At 45.0% G+C, this 21,821-nt stretch overlaps 1 protein-coding gene across 3 annotated transcripts in view; it reads left to right on the forward strand.

Annotated features, from left to right (window-relative positions):
• The window catches only part of rev1 (REV1 DNA directed polymerase), a 177,133-nt gene that overhangs the window by 151,521 nt on the left and 3,791 nt on the right, over nucleotides 1-21,821 (forward strand). For 2 of the 3 annotated variants that reach the window (XM_067986236.1, XM_067986237.1), the window contains exons 20-22: nucleotides 494-681; nucleotides 1,424-1,580; nucleotides 9,261-9,363. In XM_067986236.1, coding sequence (XP_067842337.1) covers nucleotides 494-681; nucleotides 1,424-1,580; nucleotides 9,261-9,363 — 448 coding nt within the window. Of the gene's footprint in view, nucleotides 1-493; nucleotides 682-1,423; nucleotides 1,581-3,116; nucleotides 3,336-9,260; nucleotides 9,364-21,821 lie in introns of those variants that run through there. The other variant, XM_067986238.1, reaches the window with a different exon arrangement.

A 21,821-nucleotide genomic window follows, 5' to 3' on the forward strand; every position in this document is an offset into this window, starting at 1 on the left:
TCCAGGTGCCAGTCACAATCCGGTGCCTTGCCTAAGAGGCAGTTCTTCATGTGTGAGCTTAGTCAGAGAATGTAGGTAGTCATTCAACCCACACTCTCAGTCAAGTCTTGCATATGAAGAAAGGCCACCAGTGCAAAGCACTGGATTGTGACTGGCTCCTCAGGAGAAGAGGGGAGAAAATTGGCAGAAAAATGAGACGGAGAAAAAAAGTGAGTTGACTTAATTGTAATTTTTAATTATTAACAAAGTGGATCCATGGTAATTGTTCACTGTGGTGTTGAGTTCAGATAGTATGGCACATAGGTTTAAAGATTAGGAACTTGGCAGTAGAAAGAAAGTGGCTAGAACCTGTTTACGTGAAAGATGATAGATTTTTGGAGTGAATTACTAGGGAAGGCCATTGAAGTAAATAGTATTAAGTTGGTTCGTGATTTATTTCCGGAGGGAGAAAGGATTCAGAGATGTAGTGAAATATTACATTTTACTGTTCTAGGCATGAAGAATCCATTACTACAGTTAAAGAACACTGTTACTGAAAAATCGAAGAAACGGTTCAAGAGGAAGAATCAAACCAGTCCCATTAAAGTTCAAAGTCCTCTTAAAAATAAGTTAATGGTTAGTCCACAGAAAGTACTACCTGACATGATCCGAAATGAACACCAAGTCAAAGAAAAACTGCAGGTAATATTGTATAATACACCCAATCTGGTTCAGTAGTAAATAGTGACTAGTTTTAAATATACTGAATAAGGAGTTTATTTTGTACTTTAGTATGGAGAAATCATTTGTTTTTTCTTGTATATATAGATGCTAAATCTGTTCCTTTGCCACCTTCTCCCCCTCCTTTTCATTTATCTTGTTCTTCAGACTAATTGGAAGCCAAAAACGTACCAGTTTCAAACACTTGACTCCAGTTCTCAGGAAAACATATTTTAGGAAGTTGTATAAGTTTTCAAGAGACTATTCTCTTGGTAGACAATATACAGATTCCTTTGGGTTTTTCTACAGTACTGGGACCTTTAGCACTCAGGTCCTTAATTGATTGCTGGCATTACAAATCAAATAAAGAGCCTAATCACCATTGGTATGTTGCCATTAGTGTGCTTTCTTTTTAAGTCTCCTTAGCAAAGGATATGGATTAATATTTGGCAGTCTTGTCGAAACAATTTTCTCTGCAAGTAGAAATGAGGATACAGTTCCAATTAACTTTTGATTAATGTAACTTAGTTATACAGATTATAGATCTAAACAGTAATGATACCATCATGCTGCCAAGTATTGTTTTATTTTTAACTGCTGCACCATTCAGTTCTGTCAAAAAGAAGCCTTTCCATGACAGTAATGCTATCAAGTATCAATTACTTAAATATTAGTAATTTAATATGCACTTTATTCCAAATCACAACTTTTTATTTACTTACAGGTTGATCCTGGTGCTTCCACATCATGCCACCAGGCTAAAATATCCTCACAGCATGAAATTTGCGTTGACTCAGTTTATCTGAGAGCTAACCTTGCTGGAGCCTATGAATTGAAAGATGTAAAATCACTTCTAAAAGAATGGGTTACAACTATTGGAGGTATGTCTAAATTATTGATATTAACTCCTCGATAGCTTCAGCCAGAGTAGCTTTAAAAATAAAATATTCACAACACAGTCAGAAATTGGAAACCACTGTGATAAAATTAAATATGGACTGATATTACGCTCCATGTACTGAGACTATATATATATATATTTATCCTACATTTAAAGGTTTGTGGAATAGATGTTTAGCTTCTTTGCGGCCCATAAATTTGTGGGCATTTTCAGTGGGCGTAACATCAGGCACAGTAAGTTCCCATCAGAAAGAGGCGGGAGCTTCGTTGCAGTGTTATAAAGGAGTGAAAATGATGTTGTTTCAAAATGAATGCTAGTTCCTACTCTTTACACCAGAGGGACACTATTCCCTAATTTTGCCCATGTACATTAGGTATCCAGGATTGTTAAATTATTTAAAAGGACATCCTGCAAGTTGAATGTAAACTTCTGCATTGGTTTTCTCAACTCTTTGCAGTTCTTCTTGCATTTTTTTCTGGCTAATTCAGTGACTGAAAATGATTTATTGCCGCGGATTTTGGCCCAACCAATTTTTTTTCTTTTGTTTTGTTTGCCATCTAAACATTGGGACAAGTGTCCCTATGAAAATCCTAGCAGGCATGTGAGGTTACACAAGAGGAGAGATGCACCCATCCATCGTTACCTTTATTTCCTCTTAGTGAATGTGCATGACTTTTATATTCTACAACCTAATCTAGTATTTTTTTATTATTCGTTCATGGGATGTGGGCGTCGCTAGCAAGGCCACGTTTTTTGCCCATCCTTAATTGGCCTTGAGAAGGTGGTGGTGAGCTGCCTTCTTGAACCGCTGCAGTCCATGTGGTGAAGGTACTCCCACAGTGCTGTTAGGTAGGGAGTTCCAGGATTTTGACCCAGCGACGATGAAGGAACGGCGATATATTTCCAAGTCAGGATGGTTTGTGACTTGGAGGGGAATGTGCAGATGGTATTGTTCCCATTTGCCTGCTACCCTTGTCCTTCTAGGTGGTAGAGGTCGCAGGTTTGGGAGGTGCTGTCGAAGAAGCCTTAGCGAGTTGCTGCAGTGCATCTTGTAGATGGTACACACTGCAGCCACGGTACCGTCAGTGGTGGAGGGAGTAAATGTTTAAGGTGGTAGATGGGGTGCCAGTCAAGCGGGCTGCTTTGTCCTGGATGGTGTCAAGCTTCTTGAGTGTTGGAGCTTCACTCATCCATGCAAGTGGAGGGTGTTCCATCACACGCCTGCCTTGTAGATGGTGAAAAGGCTTTGGGAAGTCAGGAGGTGAGTCACTCGCCGCAGGATACCCAGCCTCTGACCTGCTCTGTAGCCACAGTATTTATGTGGCTGGTCCAGTTAAGTTTCTAGTCAATGGTGACCCCCAGGATGTTGATGGTGGGGGATTCGGCGATGGTAATGCCATTGAATGTCAAGGGGAGAGTGGTTAGACTTTCTCTTGTTGGAGATGGTCATTGCCTGGCACTTGTTTGGCGTGAATGTTACTTGCCACTTATCAGCCCAAGCCTGAATGTTGTCCAGGTCTTACTGCATACGAGCACGGACTGCTTCATTATCTGAGGGGTTGCGAATGGAACTGAACACTCTGCCATCATCAGCGAACATCTCCACTTCTGACCTTATGATGGAGGGAAGGTCATTGATGAAGCAGCTGAAGATGGTTGGGCCTAGGATACTGTTCTGAGGAACTCCTGCAGCAGTGTCCTGGGGCTGAGATGATTGGCCTCCAACAACCACTACCATCTTCCTTTGTGGTAGGTATGACTCCAGCCACTGGAGAGTTTTCCCCCTAATTCCCATTGACTTCAATTTTACTAGTGCTCCTTGGTGCCACACTCGGTCAAATGCTGCCTTGATGTCAAGGGCAGTCACTCTCACCTCACCTCTGGAATTCAGCTCTTTTGTCTATGTTTGGACCAAGGCTGTAATGAGGTCTGGAGCCGAGTGGTCCTGGCGGAACTCAAACTGAGCATCGGTGAGCAGGTTATTGGTGAGTAAATGCCGCTTCATGGAAACTGTCGTTGACAGTGCTATCACTTTGCTGATAATTGAGAGTAGACTGATGGGGCGGTAATTGGCCGGATTGGATTTGTCCTGCTTTTTGTGGACAGGACATACCTGGGCAATTTTCAACTTTCTTGGGTGGATGCCAATGTTGTAGCTGTACTGGAACAGTTTGGCTAGAGGCACGGCTAATTCTGGAGCACCAGTCTTCAGCACTACAGCCGGGATATTGTCCGGGCCCATAGCCTTTGCTGTATCCAGTACACTCAGCCGTTTTTTGATATCACGTGGAGTGAATCGAATTGGCTGAAAACTGGCTTCTGTGATGGTGGGGATATCGGGGGGATCATCCACTCGGTTCTTCTGGCTGAAGATGATTGCAAACACTTCAACCTTGTCTTTTGCACTCACGTGCTGGACTCCGCCATCATTGAGGATGGGGATGTTCACGGAGCCTCCTCTTCCCTTCAGTTGTTTAATTGTCCACCACCATTCACGACTGGATGTGGCAGGACTGCAGAGCTTTGATCTGATCCACTGGCTGTGGGATCACTTAGCTCTGTCTATAGCATGTTGCTTCCTCTGTTTAGCATGCATGTAGTCCTGTGTTGTAGTTTCACCAGGTTGGCACCTCATTTTTAGGTATCCCTGGTGCTGCTCCTGGCGTGCTCTTCCACACTCCTCATTGAACCAGGGTTGATCCCCTGGCTTGACGGTAATGGTGGAGTGAGGGATATGCCAGGCCATGAGGTTACAGATTGTGGTGGAATGCAGTTGTGCTGCTGATGACCCACAGCACCTCATGGATGCCCAGTTTTGAGCTGCTAGATCTGTTCTGAATCTATCCCATTTAGCATGGTGGTAGTGCCACACAACACGATGGACGGTGTCCTCAGTGTGAAGACGTGACTTCGTCTCCACAAGGACTGTGCGGTGGTCTCTCCTACCAATGCTATGATGGATTGATGCATCTGCGACAGGTAGATTGGTGAGGACGAGGACAAGTAGGTGTTTCCCTCATGTTGGTTTCTCTCACCACCTGCCGCAGGCCCAGTCTGGCAGTTATGCCCTTCAGGACTCGGGCAGCTTGGTCAGTAGTGGTGCTACTGAGCCACTCTTGGTGATGGACATTGAAGTCCACCATCCAGTGTACATTCTGTGCCCTTGCTACCCTCAGTGCTTCCTCCAAGTGGTGCTCAACATGGAGGAGTACTGATTCATCAGCTGAGGGAGGGTGGTAGGTGGTAATCAGCAGGAGGTTTCCTTGCCCATGTTTGACTTGATGAAGGGGGTCTGGAGTCATTGTTAAGGACTCCCAGGGCCGCTCCCTCCTGACTGTATACCACTGTGCGCCACCTCTGGTGGGCCTGTCCTGCCGATGGGACAGGACATACCCAGGGATGGTGACGGAGGAGTCTGGGACATTGGCTGAAAGGTATGATTCTGTGAGAGTGGCTATGTCAGGCTGTTGCTTGATTAGTCTGTGGGACAGCTCTCTTGGTGGACGCACTGGCTGACTCCTGCCTTTGCAGTTGATGTTGGTCTCATGTACCTCTTCTACATAGCAGAGACCAAAATTTCATCCCGAAGTATTTTATTTTCAAGTCCCCAGATTTAAGTGAGGAGGACTTTGCAGGGTCGACTGGGCTTGGTCTGCCTTTGTCGTGGCCGGTGCCTAGTGGTCCGTCCGGTTTTATTCTTATTACGTCTTTTTGTAGCAGCTAGGCCATTTGAGAGGGCAGTTAAGAAACAACCACTTTGCTGTGGGTCTGGAGTCACATATAGGCCAGAGTGGGTAAGGCCGGCAGGTTTCCTTCCTTGACGGACATTAGTGAACCAGATGGGTTTTTATGACAATCCGGTAGTTTCATGGTCACCATTACTGATACTAGCTTTTTTTTATTCCAGATTTTATTTAATTAACTGAATTTAAATTCCCCAGCTGCTATGGCGAGATTTGATTCATGTTTCCGGATTATTAGTCCAGACCTCTGGATTACTGGTCCAGTAACATAATCACTATGCTATCATACCCCTGAAGGAACCATCACCCATTGCCCTCTCCTAATCTAGTGATTCTTCTATGTTCTTCTCCAGTGGCAGGAGTATGAAAAGTGGTTGGCTTATGTGTGTCCATGAGAAGTCTTTATGATTAAGATGACTTTCCACCTCTCTGAGCTGGGCTTAAGATAGCCTCACCACAAGCTCTGCCACTTCCACAGCTGCAGGCTGCTTTCTGGCATCTGTACAGTCACCTGAAGTTGGTTGGAGAGGCAGGAGGACTTGGACGTGTTGTCATCCTGACAGAGAGCACCATCATCCATGCCCATTCCACGTATACTCCTGCTGCTGAGCACTTTGTCACCATGCACAACAGCAGACCTGATAGCAGCAGTAAGATTAATGAAGATACCATCAATGGCTCTTTCCATGCAACCGCCAAACTTTTCCAAGTCAGGGGAGAGAGCTTGTTGCACAGTGGAGCCCAAGGCCTGTTATGGAAGCAGTTTGAGTGTGTACAAAAAATGCCACAGCTACCCTTTTGGCCTCTGTCACAGGGGGCTCTGCTCCAAATGTCCCTGCCAGATGCTGCATGGTGAACTGCAGTGTTTCGTTTTCATGCCTCACCACAGCGTACGTGCTAGTATTGGTCTTCTCTATACTGTCAGCTGTTGAAGATTACTTAGCACTGTCGCTAATGATGTTTCCAATTTGTGCTGAGGAAACATCTTTTTAAAAGTAGACCCACTGAAGTCTGGATCGGTGCCCTCATCAACGAGGAGGGATATGTAAGCTGGCGGGAGTTTCTCGCTCCTCCTCTGCCATGTGTTCCTGCTTTCTTGTACTTGGCATCACCCAATGCCCTCTCCTAAACCTCAGTTTCTAAATGCCTGAGTTGATGCTTTGGATGTTTGGAGTGAAGGGTGCTGCAGGCTGTGAGGTACTGATTTGCTGTATTTCACTGATACCCGACAGAGCTTCCTGTGGTGTACTTGGTGAAAGAGAAAAGGGACCTATGTCAGAGTGAGAACTTTTCCTTTTCCAGATGATGCATTCAGCAAAATGAGTGCAAGGGAATTATGCAGTAGTGCTAGTGAGTGAATAGGATCAGAAGAAAAGCGCAGGCGGCCAGTACAAACCCTGAGCTGAGCCAGGCACTCTATTTCCCAATCCCTTGTTCTCTCATTGGCCCCTCTATCTCCTGGGCTGCCCCCTCAAACGGGGTAAGAGGACAGACGTTGAGGAGAGTCCTCCTTCAATGTACGTTCTTTGCTGCTTATCACGTGTTGTCTTCTGCTGCACAGAGTAGATGAAATGAGAAACTGAAATTGTGAGGAAGACATGATTGACCATATGTCAGCATGTATCCCCTAGTGGGGATGGCTATATCAACATGCAGCATGCGACTACAGTAAATGGAAGGGAAGGAATTGGATTAAGGATGCAGGGAAAGGTTGATGCTGTGAAGTATACCCTGCTGCATATGGTAAGCATTCAAAGTATCAAAGACTGGATGAGGAAGAGATAACTGAGCAATATAATGTTATGGTGGGTTTGCCTACCTTGTTTGGCCTAGTTAGATCATCAAAGTTTTTCCAGCACCAGAACCAGATCTACTGAAAGGTGCAGGAAAAATTTGCAGGACAATGGGGAAAGAGCAGGGGAGTGGGAATAATTGGATAGCTCTTTCAAAGAGCCGGCACAGACACAAGGGATCGAATGGCCTCCTCCTGTGCTGTATGATTCAATGTTAACTCAAAAAACCCATGGAGGTCACCAGTGTACATAGAAATGTGAAGGACCAAAATAAGCCATTTTTGTCCATTTGGCTGGCCCCAGAGTTCAAAAACAGAATATATAGTTTACTTACCTCTATCTCTATCTCTCAGTTGATTTTCTCGGCTTGTTTTGTATGCAGCACCTACATGTTGTCTTTACTTGGGTGTCCATCTCATTTGAATTTGTGCTCAGAAGTTTAAAAGAGCTTTAGCCCACTAAGTCCAAAAGAAGCTAGGGTTTTTCATCACTCCAGGAAATATCCCAACTGGAGCCTTTACAGAATCTGCCCTTCATATATGCTAGTTTATTTCAGAACTACTAAGCCATAAATCTCAGAATGGAGGACATAGAAAGGACTGTGAAATAAAGAATTCCAATGGAATATTGTTTACCGTGTTTGGGACTAATGGTGGCAGCTATCTTATTGGTTCTAGACACGAGCACTTAAAACTGAAACTTCCTTAATATATTCTGAAATATATATTTCTCAAGAACAGACAAGAATCAGAAGATACTCTGGCCTTTTGACAAATTGGATGGGTTGCATCTCACTCTGGTGATGAATGGCTCTCCAACAGAATAGCCTTAAGAGACTGTGTTACTGAAGATTTTTACACTACTGCAGCCTGAGAGCTCAAATGTAGATTTTGCAGCACCTACATTTTTAGAACTGCATCTCACAATATCAGTAGGACTGAAGATGCATGAAACGCTAGATGGTGTAAATATGTTTAATTTGATCAAACTTTAGATAATCCCATTTCAAATCGATATATAGTGTTGTGAAATGTACATCTTTGTTTTGATTAGTTCAGATCTGCCAGAAAAGGAAAACACACTCTGACGAGCCACTTAAAGCAATTCTTGCACCTTCACTGAATATTACTGGTCACATTCACATTTCCTAACTGAGGGTGAGGGGAACAGATCTTAGACTAAGTACTACAAACAGAAATACTATCATAGAAGTTCATATGAAGCTGGCTAAAGGGGGATCTCATTGAAATATATAAGATATTAAGTGGTATAGATAAGGTAAACCCAAATTATTACTTCTTGGTATCCAAGAAATTAGGTTCAGAGGATATAAATGGAAATTAGTAAAAAGTAAATTTGGCACAGGTATCAAGAAAAGTCTCTTAGCTCATAGTGATAAATGTTTGAAATAATCTACCCAGCAAAGTAGTAAAGGCAAAAACTTTGAGGTTATTTAAAATGCAATTGAATACCATGATGGGAGATTTGGTGTACTAGAGGGTTGAGCTTCAGTGGGCCAAATGACCTTTTCTCGACCTTGATTTTGTCACGGAGTCCAGTGTAATATCGGAAAATACAAAACTGGATTTGAGATTCGGTATACCGTACCTATTCAGACACTGCTGATTCTACAAAATTTTCCTTTTCCTTTACATACCATTTCTCAACTGAAAGAGAAAACAGGAACCAGTTACTAGGTTGTATATGTGAGTGACCAGTCACGCCTTGCCCTCTATTTTTTCCCCTACAACTCTGAATGTGGCTGATCTTGGGTTTGTGATGCCACTGATGAACTGGAATGTTAGGAATGATCCCGAGTTGTACCACTACATGGCACAATTTTTTGATGCCCAGTTAGATTTGGATTATTTGGATGCTAGAAAGGTCATTTTAGTGAAAGTTGGAGGAAAAACTCAAGCCACTAATTTTGTTACATTTTTGTTTAAAGTATTGGCTAGAATGGTTTCAGATATTTCGTATGCTGCTAGGTATTGTAAATAGTATTTTGGAGAAAATGCTAAAACGGAGAATGCAATGCCCCTCATAAATAAAATACTGTAACTGAATGTAGATAGTTTTCTTAGCATTCTAGTTTCTTATGGAGGATCTTTTGTATTTGTTCAGAGCCGGTGGAAGAGGATATTCTGCAGGTTGTAAAGTATTGCACTGACCTCATAGAAGAAAAAGATCTGGAAAAGTTAGACCTCGTTATTAAGTACATGAAAAGGTAATACATTTTTCTGTCAAGATGCATTCAGATGCGTGTCATCTTTATTGCAATTTCCAGGACAAGTACACCTTTTAAATATCATTTTCTGCTTTTTGTTGGTTAAACTCCTGCTCACTTTAATAACATTCTTTCCCTGTCTTTGCGAAACATTTTATAATCAATGTCATCGAATTTTGTTCCATATTTTTGTACATTTCCAGGTCAATAGCATTAATCTTGACAATTTACTGTAGTTGAATATGGTAGGAATGTAGGTTTAGATTTTATAAATCTTGATAGTCCCCAGATTTGTATGAATGTATTCTGGCCATATAATTAAATTTGCTCTTACGTATAATGGATTTCTTTAATAAGAAGCACTTTCTTCCTCATTCACATTCTCTGCATACCATTGGAGTAAACCCAGGTTGTTGGTCCAGAAAATTACAATGGCGCAGTCTCTTAAGACTTTCCTTCAATTTTCTTTTTTTTTTGATTAAAGAATTAAAGAGGACTTTCCCATTTTAGGCACCCATTCTCTGCCTCAAGCACTCCCAGGTCAAATATATGGTACAGTTAGATGCAGAGTAAACATAGGAACAGGAGTAGGCCATTCAACCCCTCGAGCCTGTTCTGCCATTCAATGAGATCATGGCTGATCTGTATCCTAACTCCATTTACCCACTTTGGCTCCATATCCATTAATACACCTGACTAGCAAAAATCTTTCGATCTCAAATTTAAAATTATTGAACTAGCATCTACTGCTTATTGTGGGAGAGAGTTCCACACTTCTTTCACCCTTTGCGTGAAGAAGTGTTTCCTAACTTCTCTCCTAAATGACCTGGCTCTGATTTTAAGGTTATGTCCCCTTGTCCTAGACTCCCCCACCAGCAGAAAAAGTTTCTATCTACCCTATCAATTCCTTTCAAAATCCTAAAGACCTCAATCAAATCACCCCTTAACCTTCTATATTCCAGGGAATACAAACCTAGTTTATGTATTGTCTCCTCATAATTTAACCCTTGGAGCCCTGATAACATTCTGGTGAATCTGCGCTGCACTCCTTCCAAGGCCAATATATCCTTTCTACGGTGCAGTGCCCAGAACTGTACACAGTACTCCAGATGTGGTCTAACCAGGGCTTTGTATAGCTGTAGCAAAACTTCCTCCCCTTTATATTCTAGCCCTCTAGTTATAAAGGCTAACATTCCATTAGCCTTTTTGATTATTTTTTGTACCTGACCACTACATTTTAGCAATCTGTATATATGGGCCCCTAAATCTCTTTGGACCTCCACTGTTCCTAGCTTTTCACCATTTAAAAAAATACTCGGATCCAAAACGGATGACCTCACACTTACCTGTGTTGAAATCCATCTGCCACAATTTTACCCACTCACTTAATCTACCAATGTCTCTTTGTAATTTTATGCTGCCGTCTACACTACTGACTATACTACCAATCTTTGTGTCATCGGCAAACTTGGATATATGGCTCTCTATTGTGTTATCCAAGTCATTAATAAATATAGCGAATAGTTGAGGCCCCAGTACAGATTCTTGTGAGACACCGTTAGTCATTTCCTTCCAATTCGAGTACATACCCATTGTCCCTACTCTCTGTCTTCTACCACCTCACCAATCTCCTAACCAGGTCAATAATTTGTCTTCAATTCCATGACCTTTAATTTTAACTAACAGTCTCTTATGTGGAACCTTATCAAATGCTTTCTGGAAGTCCATATAAAATACATCCATAGACATTCCTCTTTCTATTACTTCAGTTACTTCCTCAAAACATTCAATTAGGTCCATTAGACATGACCTACTGTAGGGATTTTTATTCCATGTTGTCGGTAATTAACGTGACTCCAATTTGGTAAAAAGGTGCTTTATTAGATTTCACACAAGAACTAACACATGTGATGTTGGCGCAGTAGTTTACAGCACAGAGGAAGAGATCATATCACCCGTTCCACACTGGGTAGAGTTGTGTCTGCCTCAGGAGTCTAGAAGAAAGCGCTTCCCACCTCGCCTGAGGTTCCTTCATCCACTGATCGGTTCACACGTCTTCTGCCCCGCCAGGGGTGACCTCTTGGACTCCTTGTCCTCAGTCCCGCTCTGCTTGGAGCTACCTCTGTTAGACGGCTCACACATCTTTTGCCCTGGTCGGGGGTAACCTCTTGGACTCCTTGTCCTCAGTCCTTCTCCACCTGGAGCTACCTCTATCGATCTAGATCATTTGTCGAATAGCTGTTTGGTGGGCCTCCAAAGTCAGCCGTAGTTACTCCTGCTATGTCTGTACAACCTAACACCAGAAAGGGGTGCTCTTTTTATGCCCCCCAGTGTCAGGGGCTATTATTGACACGGGTGTTTGACCCTATAGAGATCTTACTAAAAGGTGTGGTGGCCAACTGGGTGTCGAGCATCTTTCAGGACAAAGGATGAAGAGACAGCCTACTCCTTATCTCTTCCTTTGATGGACAGGGTGATGGAGTAGCCCCCCCATGCCATACCCCTTGGATTGACCAATCTGACCGGGTCCCATCAGAACCCGCATGCAGGTACGTAGTGCGTAGTGATGTCATATGGACACAACCAGGCGTCCTGCGCCCAGGTACAGCCTGACAGGTCAGGGGCTATCCAGGCGTAGTTGTCGATAACCGTTACGAAACCGGGCTGGCAGGCTTTTCTTGCCTAATGAGGGGGACCCGAAGAACAAGTCCCATGTAGGACTGTCCCCCGGATGCATGTTTGGATTGAATGCCACATGCACGGGGTCCCAGGTGCACCTTAGTGAGTCTTCTCACCTGGCAGATTTGGGGAATTGGGGCACGTGCCTTATGTTCCATTTTTTGAAGTCTTTATTGGTTACCCAATGGGGCAGAAGTCCTAATCTGATCAAGCGGAGGTTCTCCCTGGCCTGTTCGATCATCCATGCTCCGTATGCAGTGCAGTGTGATCCCCCATAGATGCCTCAGCTGAGGCGATCTGGGCTTTATTTTATAAGGACATTCATGGTGTGGGCGGCCTGCCTTGAATGCTCTAACAGATCTAGTATATTAATCTGGGTGTTGGCTCCCTCGAGGAGGGTACCTCCCCGGACATCACCGTCCCTTCTTATAATCTCCTGCAGTTTGTACCTCAGGGTTTGCATGCTGTCTGCTATACTTGCTATGTCTAGTGTGTTTATCCCTGCTTGGCCTCCTACTCCTGCTAGTATCCCATCTTGTATCAGTCTTCTTCTCATCCTTCAGTGTCCTACTTCCTCAGTTAAAGTGGGGCCTGCCTCAGTGCTCCTATGATGTGGGGTTTCTGGGGGGTATAGTACCTTATGTGGCGTGTCCTCATTTCCCACAATTCTGCTATTAGTCTCCCAGAATGTCCCTAGGAGCTGCTGTAACATATCCTTATACAATTGCCTGTGCTCAGGCTTGCACCAGTCGAGCAGCCCGATGTTAATCAAGTTTAGGAGGACGGGGACTGTTTCATAATGTGAATCTTGTAAAGGACCGTATCCGTGGGGACGACGACGAGTTCATTAGCAGGCCCTGGCTCTAATTCCGGGCACCCTATCCTTGTCGGTTGGTCCTGACTGGGCCTGGCCGTGAGGGGTGGGGCCGTGTTATTAGTCTCACTCCTTGCGCTCCCCCTTCGGGGTGGCAGCACATGGGGAACCTCCAATGCACACAACGCCCCGGAGGGGTGTGTGCAGTGCAGGGCTGATAGTCATTTGCCGAATCAGTGCTGCAGGCATAGCACGGGGTCGGGTTGAAACAATTTTCAGGGGCCCTATCGTTCCTCCCCGTGTGACAAGCGGCATTGCATGTTCCATGTATCCCTGTTATCCGGATACATGTATAATATCCCTCATTATACCTTCAAAATATCTCTTTACCCCCTTCCATTATTGATTTGTCTTTCTCCTGTTCGGGGCCGTAAGCCCTCACTCTACCTTCCTGTATACACCTGACCTTTTCCCCAAAGACCACCGCACGTTGGTAAACCCTTCCAAAATCCTCGCACCCACATCGTATGAACACCCCAGTGCCCTCTTTGACCATGTATGTCATGGTGGTTGTCTGTGTGACATTACATTCCCGGAAGAACAGCCCCTCTCGTGTGTGGAGGTTGGAAATAAAATATGGCTCTGTCTCGTTCTTTAGGCTCACTCCATCTCCCTCCACCAGTAGCATACAGTCCGGCTGAGTGAATTCCCCAGGATCCCCCTAATGTCCATATTCCAATCAGGATGAACCACCGTGACCACCTCAGTGTGGGTCCGTATTGGCCTCTCTCCTCGTCATACATCTACAAAACATAAAATACCATATAGAAGATTACATTTGCATGATAAGCAATGCATATTTACATCCAAGAAAGCATTTTGCATAATCATTTGGCTATCCATTAGTGGCTACTCGACTGTGGAAGTGGCACACATCCAGCGGTTTAGGTTGGGGCTTTCTAATTGGTTGCTTTTTTCATCATATATCCTGGGTGATTTACTAATTCCTCATGTGCTGCTACTTCTAGGATACCTTCGGATTCATCACACTGATCCCTCAAGCACCCCTGCTTCCAGGGTCCCTTTGGGCCCTATCCTTAATGCTTCCCATTTATTGTTCCCCACAACCACTGGAGTGATGCCGGTTTCCATATAAATTTATTCAGCTTTTTCTGATTTCAACTGATTGATGTGGTACCATTTAGTGCTTTTTTTCCCCCCTCCCTTCTTCAGGAGCTGCACCAGGTATACCGCTGGGCTGATACGGCCTACAATCGGGAATGGCCCTTGCCACTTAGCCTCAAAGATGTGCTCTTTTTTTCCCATAATTCAGGACCATTACCACATCTCCAACCTGATATTCAAATAGCCTAACCTTTTTGTCAAAGTAGTGTTTACTCTGGTTCTTGCTCTTTCCCATTCTTGTAGCCACGAGCTCATTGGTTTTATTGACATGTTATACCATTTTCTCTAGCCACTGGTATCTCACTGCTCTCATCTGCAGTAGTGTTGGCGTGGGCTATAATAGGTGCCCAGGGGTTTGTATAAGCCTTGCTGTCATAGCCTAGTATGGTGATATGCCCGTAGTGCTATGGGGAGTCGATCTAACAGCCATCAGACACATAGATAGCATGCTTGCCCATTGAGCGGGGTGATCTGTACAGAACTTTTTAAGCATTGTTTATAAAGTCCAGTTTCCCCTTTCTACGATTCCTGATGACTGGGATGGTGAGATATATGCAGCTTGTGGGCGATTCCCATAAGTTTCTGCAATTCTGTGAAGATTTTACCGGTCAAGTGATCCCTGGTCACTATCTGCCTGTACTGGCACTCCCCACCTGCAGATCACTTTGCTCAATCACATGTGTGCTGCTCTGAGAGCGGTGTTACTTCTGCAGGGGAACGCCTCAATCCATTTAGTGAAACAGTCCACAATTACTAAGCCATGTATGTGTCTGGTCGGTGCTTTATGTAGGGGCCCAATGAAATCAATTAGTGGGTCCAGGGTCCCGGTGGGGCGGGGTGTTCCGGAGGAAGGCCTGATTCATGTGTAGAGCAGGGTTGTGTTGCAAGCAGGTGACGCACCTCACCACCGGTTGGTGGGGGTCCTCATCCATCCCCAGCCACCATCCCACCTTTTTTTTGTGGATGGTGCTTTCAGCCGAGCAATGGCCCCCTACTGGGTGCTTGTGGAACATGTTAAAGAGTTCCTCGCTTAGGATTGGGAGCACGCATACGACCGGAAAGGAATCTGCAGTAGGCTGATATACCAGGAGGGGGTCAGACTAGGAGGTTGCTGCCTCGCCTGTCATAAGGGAGGTCAGATGGCCGCAAGGAGTGGGCTGAGGTAGAGGCCTAGACTGCTGGTGCCACTCTATCACCTGTTGGTAGGATTCCACAGATGACTGAAGGGCATATAAGGGGTTGTTTAGGAGAAGTGATGACAAGGACTGACTCGGACTCACCTGGCAGATGGGTAAAAAGTGAGCCGTCCATTGCGGCTTCCTTGGCAGCCCAATCCCCCAAAGAGTTACCCTTTGAGCGTGGGTCCGTGCCCTTCGTGTGGGCCCTCACTTTACCGATAAAACACAGCTGTCGCCTACCTATCAGCACATTCCACAACAGTCGAAACAGCTTCCCATGTACTAGAGGCTTCCCATCAGATGTACAAAAATTGCTTTTAGAATAGAGGCAGGGACAACATGGTGTTAATAGCATTGACACTGTCAGACCAGATGTTAATGGCTTGGTCGGAGGTTTCAATTACAGCAGTCAAGAGGGCCGCCACCTCGGCATATCGGGCCGAGTAGGGCACACAGTTGTGCTGGATCGTTTTATCAGGAATTAACACCGCAAAACTTGTATATGCCGTGCCCTTGTGGTAGAATGACGAGCCGTCGATGTATATTTTGGTGCGTCTGGCACACCTGTTTGAGGACTGCATGGTCCAAGAGAGGCATGGGGCACTTGTGTGGTTCACCCTTGTACGATAGCAGTTGAGGAAGGAGGGTGGTCTGTTTTGGGGTGACCTCTAAAGCCCGATGCGTCATCAGCAATGTCCAGTGGCTCAACCGAGCAGATGACACTAAAGTATCCCCATGTTTAAGTACCAAATTGAGCAGCATATGTGGAGAATGCAGTATTGTGAATTGTAATCCTGTGATGTACGTAAAATGCTTGACGGCCCAGAACACTCTCAGATGCTGTATCTCACCTCTACCCCCTCTAAAGCCCGTGAGGCATATGTGATGGGTAGCATTTTTCCCTGCACCTCCTGACACAGGACCGCCGCCAGGCTTTGATCCGTCACCCCTACTTCTAGGTGGAACGCCTGATTTGGGCCAGGCACTATCAGGCATGTAGCCTGCATGACGGCTGCCTTAAGTTGGGATACCGCGGTGGTATGAGTTTCTGTCCATTTTGACTTCACCTCATCCTGATTCCCTTTTAAAAGGAATTGGCCAGCTCAGCAAAGTGGGGAATGAAAGATCTCTGATACCCCACTAATCCCAGGAAGGATCTGAGAATGGTTTTAGAAACTGGTAGTGGAAGGCGCTGGATAATATCCACTTTATGTTGGTCAAAACCCCGAGAAAAGTTACTTGCTCATTTAGCAGCTGAGCCTTGCGAGGGTTAAGTTTGAGCCCTGCCTCTCCTAATAGTTGTAGCAATTCGTCTAACAGTGTGAGATGTTCTGCCTCAGTGTCCGTTGCCAACAACAAATTGTCCACATACTGTAACAAACAGCAGATTTGGAAAAGTTTCTAGTGGCATGTGCCATTCGCTTGTGGAAAATGGTTGGGGCGTTGTGAAAGCCCTGAGGTAGAACAGTCCAGGTATAACTCTGATCCTGAAAGGTAAAGGCAAATTTGTTTTGGTCCTCTTGCCGAACTGGAATACTCCAGAAGCCGTTGGCAACATCCACAGTGGCGATATACTTGCTACCACTGAGTATTTGGGACAACAGCGTTGGTGTTTCCACTGACGAGTAAGCGGCGGTTACTGGGTTTAATTTGCGATAGTCAATCGTTAGGCGCTAGCTAGCATCTGGCTTTTTAACGGGCCATATTGGGGAATTTGTAGTGAACGTGCCCATTCTAACAACACCCTGTTTTAACAAAGATTCGATGGTGGCCTTTATGTTTGGGTGGCTTCCAGGAAGGATAGCTTACTGCTTAACAAACGGATGTGGTGGTCCGTTCACAACCTCCTCACCCTCCATCCGGCTGCGGTCATGTTTATTGATCATGAATACCGCCATCCATTTACACAGTAGAGATAGCACCCGGGGGTCCTCATGGGACAGTGGTTAATTGTTTTCTGATTTCTTAATGGTGTACACTACATGTGCATCAGAGATTTCTAGAATGCTGCAAGTGTCGGCCACGGTTTTCGCCCGAGCCCTGGTTTTTCCTTCGGTACTAAACCACAGACATCATTTGCATAATCGATGATAAACCTGAATTGATTCATCTGGTCCGCCCCCAGTATCCCTTGTTTGTTAATCGTCTGCATTGCAACGGCAGTATCAGTAGTACGTTGGAAGCCCCCAAAGTTCAATTGGATTTGTCCTAGCTGGTATGCATGCTGGGCTGATCTGTCAAAACCATTCAACAGTGCCCTAGGCTGGCCCACCCTTTCGTAATACTCAGGGTGGGAGGTGTGAACGATAGTTACCTATGAGCCTGTATCTACCAGCATGGATTGCGTCGGACCCCCTACTACTTCAGCACGGACCACAGGTCTTGTGTAGGTGTCATGCAAAAACCACACAGCAGCATATGTTCTCAAGGGGGTCCCACTGCCTTGCATTAACCGTTATTGTGAGGTCAGGGGAACAGGCTGTACACAAGTGGATGGGGTGAGGGCGAAGGTCCTGACTGCGCCAAGGGCGTGCCAGTAGTGGTCACTGCCACCGGTAAAGCTGCGGTCCCTGATAGGGCACCGGCTGTCATCAGTATGAGGAGCCTATCCATCTTTTGTTCAAGGGAAGAGGGTCAGGGTGACTCCTGGGAGAATTGATGCGGGGATCCTGCTTCGAGGCCCTTTTTACCCCATGTCCCGTATTGTGGTGGCTGTCTACGGTCTTTGGCAAAGTGGCCGGATCTGCTACCGTTGTAACACTGTCCATTCTTTTGAGGATTACTGTACTTCCCAGAGAGTGGTCTATGGGGTTCTCTTGGGCCCTTCACTGATGTCACTGGTTTACCTCGGCTCCCCCCCATTGGCCCTGGGGGAGTATGGTCCCACACAGCCTCCCGTGCCTGCTTTACCACTTCTAGGAGTGTGTCCCAATCCATACGCTTTGAGACTGACACCCCCAGACCGTGTAACTGTTGCAGAAACATTTGTTTAAACTCCTCATCCTCATGATCGTCGTTCTCTTCCCGTCTACACTGAGTACGTTCATACAAGTCACATAACCAGTTACCGAATGCAGTTGGGTGTTCGGTGGGGCTCTGCAATGTCTGTGAGCAACTAAGCATCATTGATGCTTCCAATCCCCAGCATGTTGCTAATTTCGATAAAAAGAGCCCTTGCCGCAGCGTTGAGGCAAGCCCTTATCTCGGGGTCGGCTGCTGCAAGCAACACCTTCTTCAGATCACTTTCCTCTAGCACTAGGTGGGCACACCTCAAGTGCCCCCAAACACGTGTAAAAGCAATAGGGTTGTCCCATTGCTTGATCGGGCTAAGTTCTCTGGCCAGAGCCTACACAGAGTCGGGCTTTATTGGGTCAGATTGTACGAAGGTGGTTTTTCCCCACCTCTTTTCCCTGAGGTGCTTGAACGGGTTGAGATCACGTTTAGGGGCATCGGCTTCCCGTCATTAAACCCCTTTCCAGTGTCTGAGTAATGATAGGGGGCCAGTGGTCCTTCCCAGTCGAGGGCGCCTCTTGCCAGCCCCTGTTCCCTGATTATGGCTGAAACAACGGCTTTCTGGCGTCCCAGTCTGCCCTATTGCTCAGCAATCCTGAGGTGATATGTGGAATGTTCGGCCTTCCTCCCTGGTTTAGCTATTTCTTCTCGCAAAGCCCCTCGTGCATCCTACACTTCCTGATTCAGATACTATCTTTCATTTCTTGTTACCCGACTGCCAGCGCAGTGGACACGCACCCCTGAGTCTGCTGCTATTGCAGCATGCTCGTGAGATCCTAAGTCCCGTTTTGTCTGGGCGTTTTCCTTTCCTAACTCGAGGGCTTGCTCTTTGACCTGACTATGTTCTTGGTCCAGATCACTTTTTAATTGCTCGCTCCTCTTTGCACAAAAGAATGCAACATAGCTCAGTAAATGGCAGCCTCTTTTTAGTTTAATAGTTCCCTCATCCACTTTCTTTTGGATGAAAGCCATTACACAGGGAGGCTGTCATTGCTATCACTCATAACTGTTTTAATGGCCTCCGTGCCACCCAACCTTTCCCATTCTACTTGTAGGACCGACTTCATGTTTTTCACATGACTAACCATCTACCCAGATACAGATACCACTGGCAAATGCACTCCCTTTCAGTTCTCCCTCCTAAACCGACATACCGTCAAAATAGTCAGTCTTAGGGCCTTATGTGAAACCAAACAAGCATCAGAGTCACCATGTTGGCTCTCTCTAATCAGCTCAAATTTCTCTAAGTGCTCGGTCACCCTGTCCTTAATTATAGATTCCAATAACTTCCCCACAACGGATGTTAGACTAACAGGTCTATAATTTCCTGGTGTCTCTCTACAACAGCTTTCTTAAATAATGCAGTTACATTTGCAATTTTCCAATCTAAAGGGACAATTCCTGAATCGAGAGAGCTTTGGGCAATTATAGCTAAAGCAGCTGCAATTTCCTCAACTACTTTAAAACCCTGGGGTGGAAATCATCAGGTCCTGGGGATTTGTCCGTCTTTAGTGCCACTATCCTTTGTAATACCGTTTTCTTGCTTATGTTAACTTTGGTGAGCTCTAGTCCTTGATTCATTACTGGTTTCCCTGGAATGTCAGGTATATTATCCTCTTCCTCTACTGTGAAGACTGACACATAGTAATTATTCAACAAGTCTACCATTTCTTTATTTTTATTTGCAATATTACCCGCATCTCTTTTTAAAGGGCCCACATTACTCTTGACTACCCTTTTTCTTCTAATATAATTGTAAAAACTTTTTTTGATAATCTTGATATTCTTCACAAGTTTCTTTTCGTATTCCCTTTTTGCAGCTCACGCTATCTTTTTTGGTTTCCTTTTCTGTTCTTTATATCTCTCCCTGGATCTACATAAGAACATAAGAAATTGGAGCAGGAGTAGGCCAATCGGCCCCTCGAGCCTGCTCCGCCATTCAATAAGATCATGGCTGATCTGATCCCAACCACAAATCTAAAGAACACAAGAAGTCGGAGCAGGACCCGGCCACATAGCCCCTGGGCCCTCTCCGCCACCCACAGGGCATTGACCGATCCGAACTCAGCTTCATGTCCAATTTCCTGCCCGCTCCCCATAACCCCTAATTCCCTTTACTTCTAGGAAACTGTCTATTTCTGTTTTAAATTTATCTAATGATGTAGCTTCCACAGCTTCCTGGGGCAGCAAATTCCACAGACCTACCACCCTCTGAGTGAAGAAGTTTCTCCTCATCTCAGTTTTGAAAGAGCAGCCCCTTATTCTAAGATTATGCCCCCTAGTTCTAGTTTCACCCATCTTTGGGAACATCCTTACTGCATCCACCCGATCAAGACCCTTCACAATCTTATATGTTTCAATAAGATCGCCTCTCATTCTTCTGAACTCCAATGAGTAGAGTCCCAATCTACTCAACCTCTCCTCATATGTCCGCCCCCTCATCCCCGGGATTAACCGAGTGAACCTTCTTTGTACTGCCTCGAGAGCAAGTATGTCTTTTCTTAAGTATGGAGACCAAAACTGTATGCAGTATTCCAGGTGCGGTCTCACCAATACCTTATATAACTGCAGCAATACCTCCTTGTTTTTATATTCTATCCCCCTAGCAATAAAAGCCAACATTCCGTTGGCTTTCTTGATCACCTGCTGCACCTGCATACCAACTTTTTGATTTTCTTGCACTAGGACCCCCAGATCCCTTTCTACTACACTATTCTTTGCATTTTTATATGAATTACAGAAAGATGCAAGAACTATAGAATAGTGATAATGGGGGACTTCAATTATCCCAAAATAGACTGGGATAGTAACAATGTAAAGGGCAAAGAAGGGGAGGAATTCCTGAAATGTGTATAAGAGAACTTTCTTGAACAGTGTTTTTCCAGCCCAACCAGGAAAGAAGCAGTGCTGGATCTAGTTCCGGGGAATGAAGTGGGGCAAGTGGAGCATGTTTCAGTGGGGGGAGCATTTGTGGAACAATGATTATAAGGCATCAAGGGGTATGGGGAGAGAGCGGGAATATGGTAATGAGATAGAGGATCAGCCATGATCATATTGAATGGCGGAGCAGGCTCGAAGGGCCGAATGGCCTACTCCTGCTCCTATTTTCTATGTTTCTATAATATCATTAGGTTTAGAATAGTTATGGAAAAAGACATGGAACAATCAAATGTGAAAATACTTCACTGGAGGAGGGTTAATTTCAGCGAGTTAAAAATGGATCTTGCTCAGGTGGATTGGAATCAAAAATTGGTAGGCAAAACAGTAATTGAACATTGGGAGGCCTTCAAGCAGGAGATGGTTCGGATACAGAGTAGATACATTCCTACGAGGGGGAAAGGAAGGGCATCCAAAGTGAGAGCTCCCTGGATGACTAAGGATATAGAGATTAAAATGAAACAGAAAAAGGAGGCCTATGACAAATGTAAGGTTCATAATACATTAGAGAACCAGGCTGAATACAAAAAGTACAGAGATCTAAAAAAGGGAATAAGAGGGGCAAAGAGAGAGTATGAGAATAGATTAGCAGCTAACATAAAAGGGAACCCAAAAGTCTTTTATAAACATATAAATAGTAAAAGGGTAGTCAA

This window comes from Heptranchias perlo, chromosome 6 (genome assembly GCF_035084215.1).
Source record: "Heptranchias perlo isolate sHepPer1 chromosome 6, sHepPer1.hap1, whole genome shotgun sequence".
Classification (NCBI taxonomy): Eukaryota; Metazoa; Chordata; class Chondrichthyes; order Hexanchiformes; family Hexanchidae; genus Heptranchias; species Heptranchias perlo.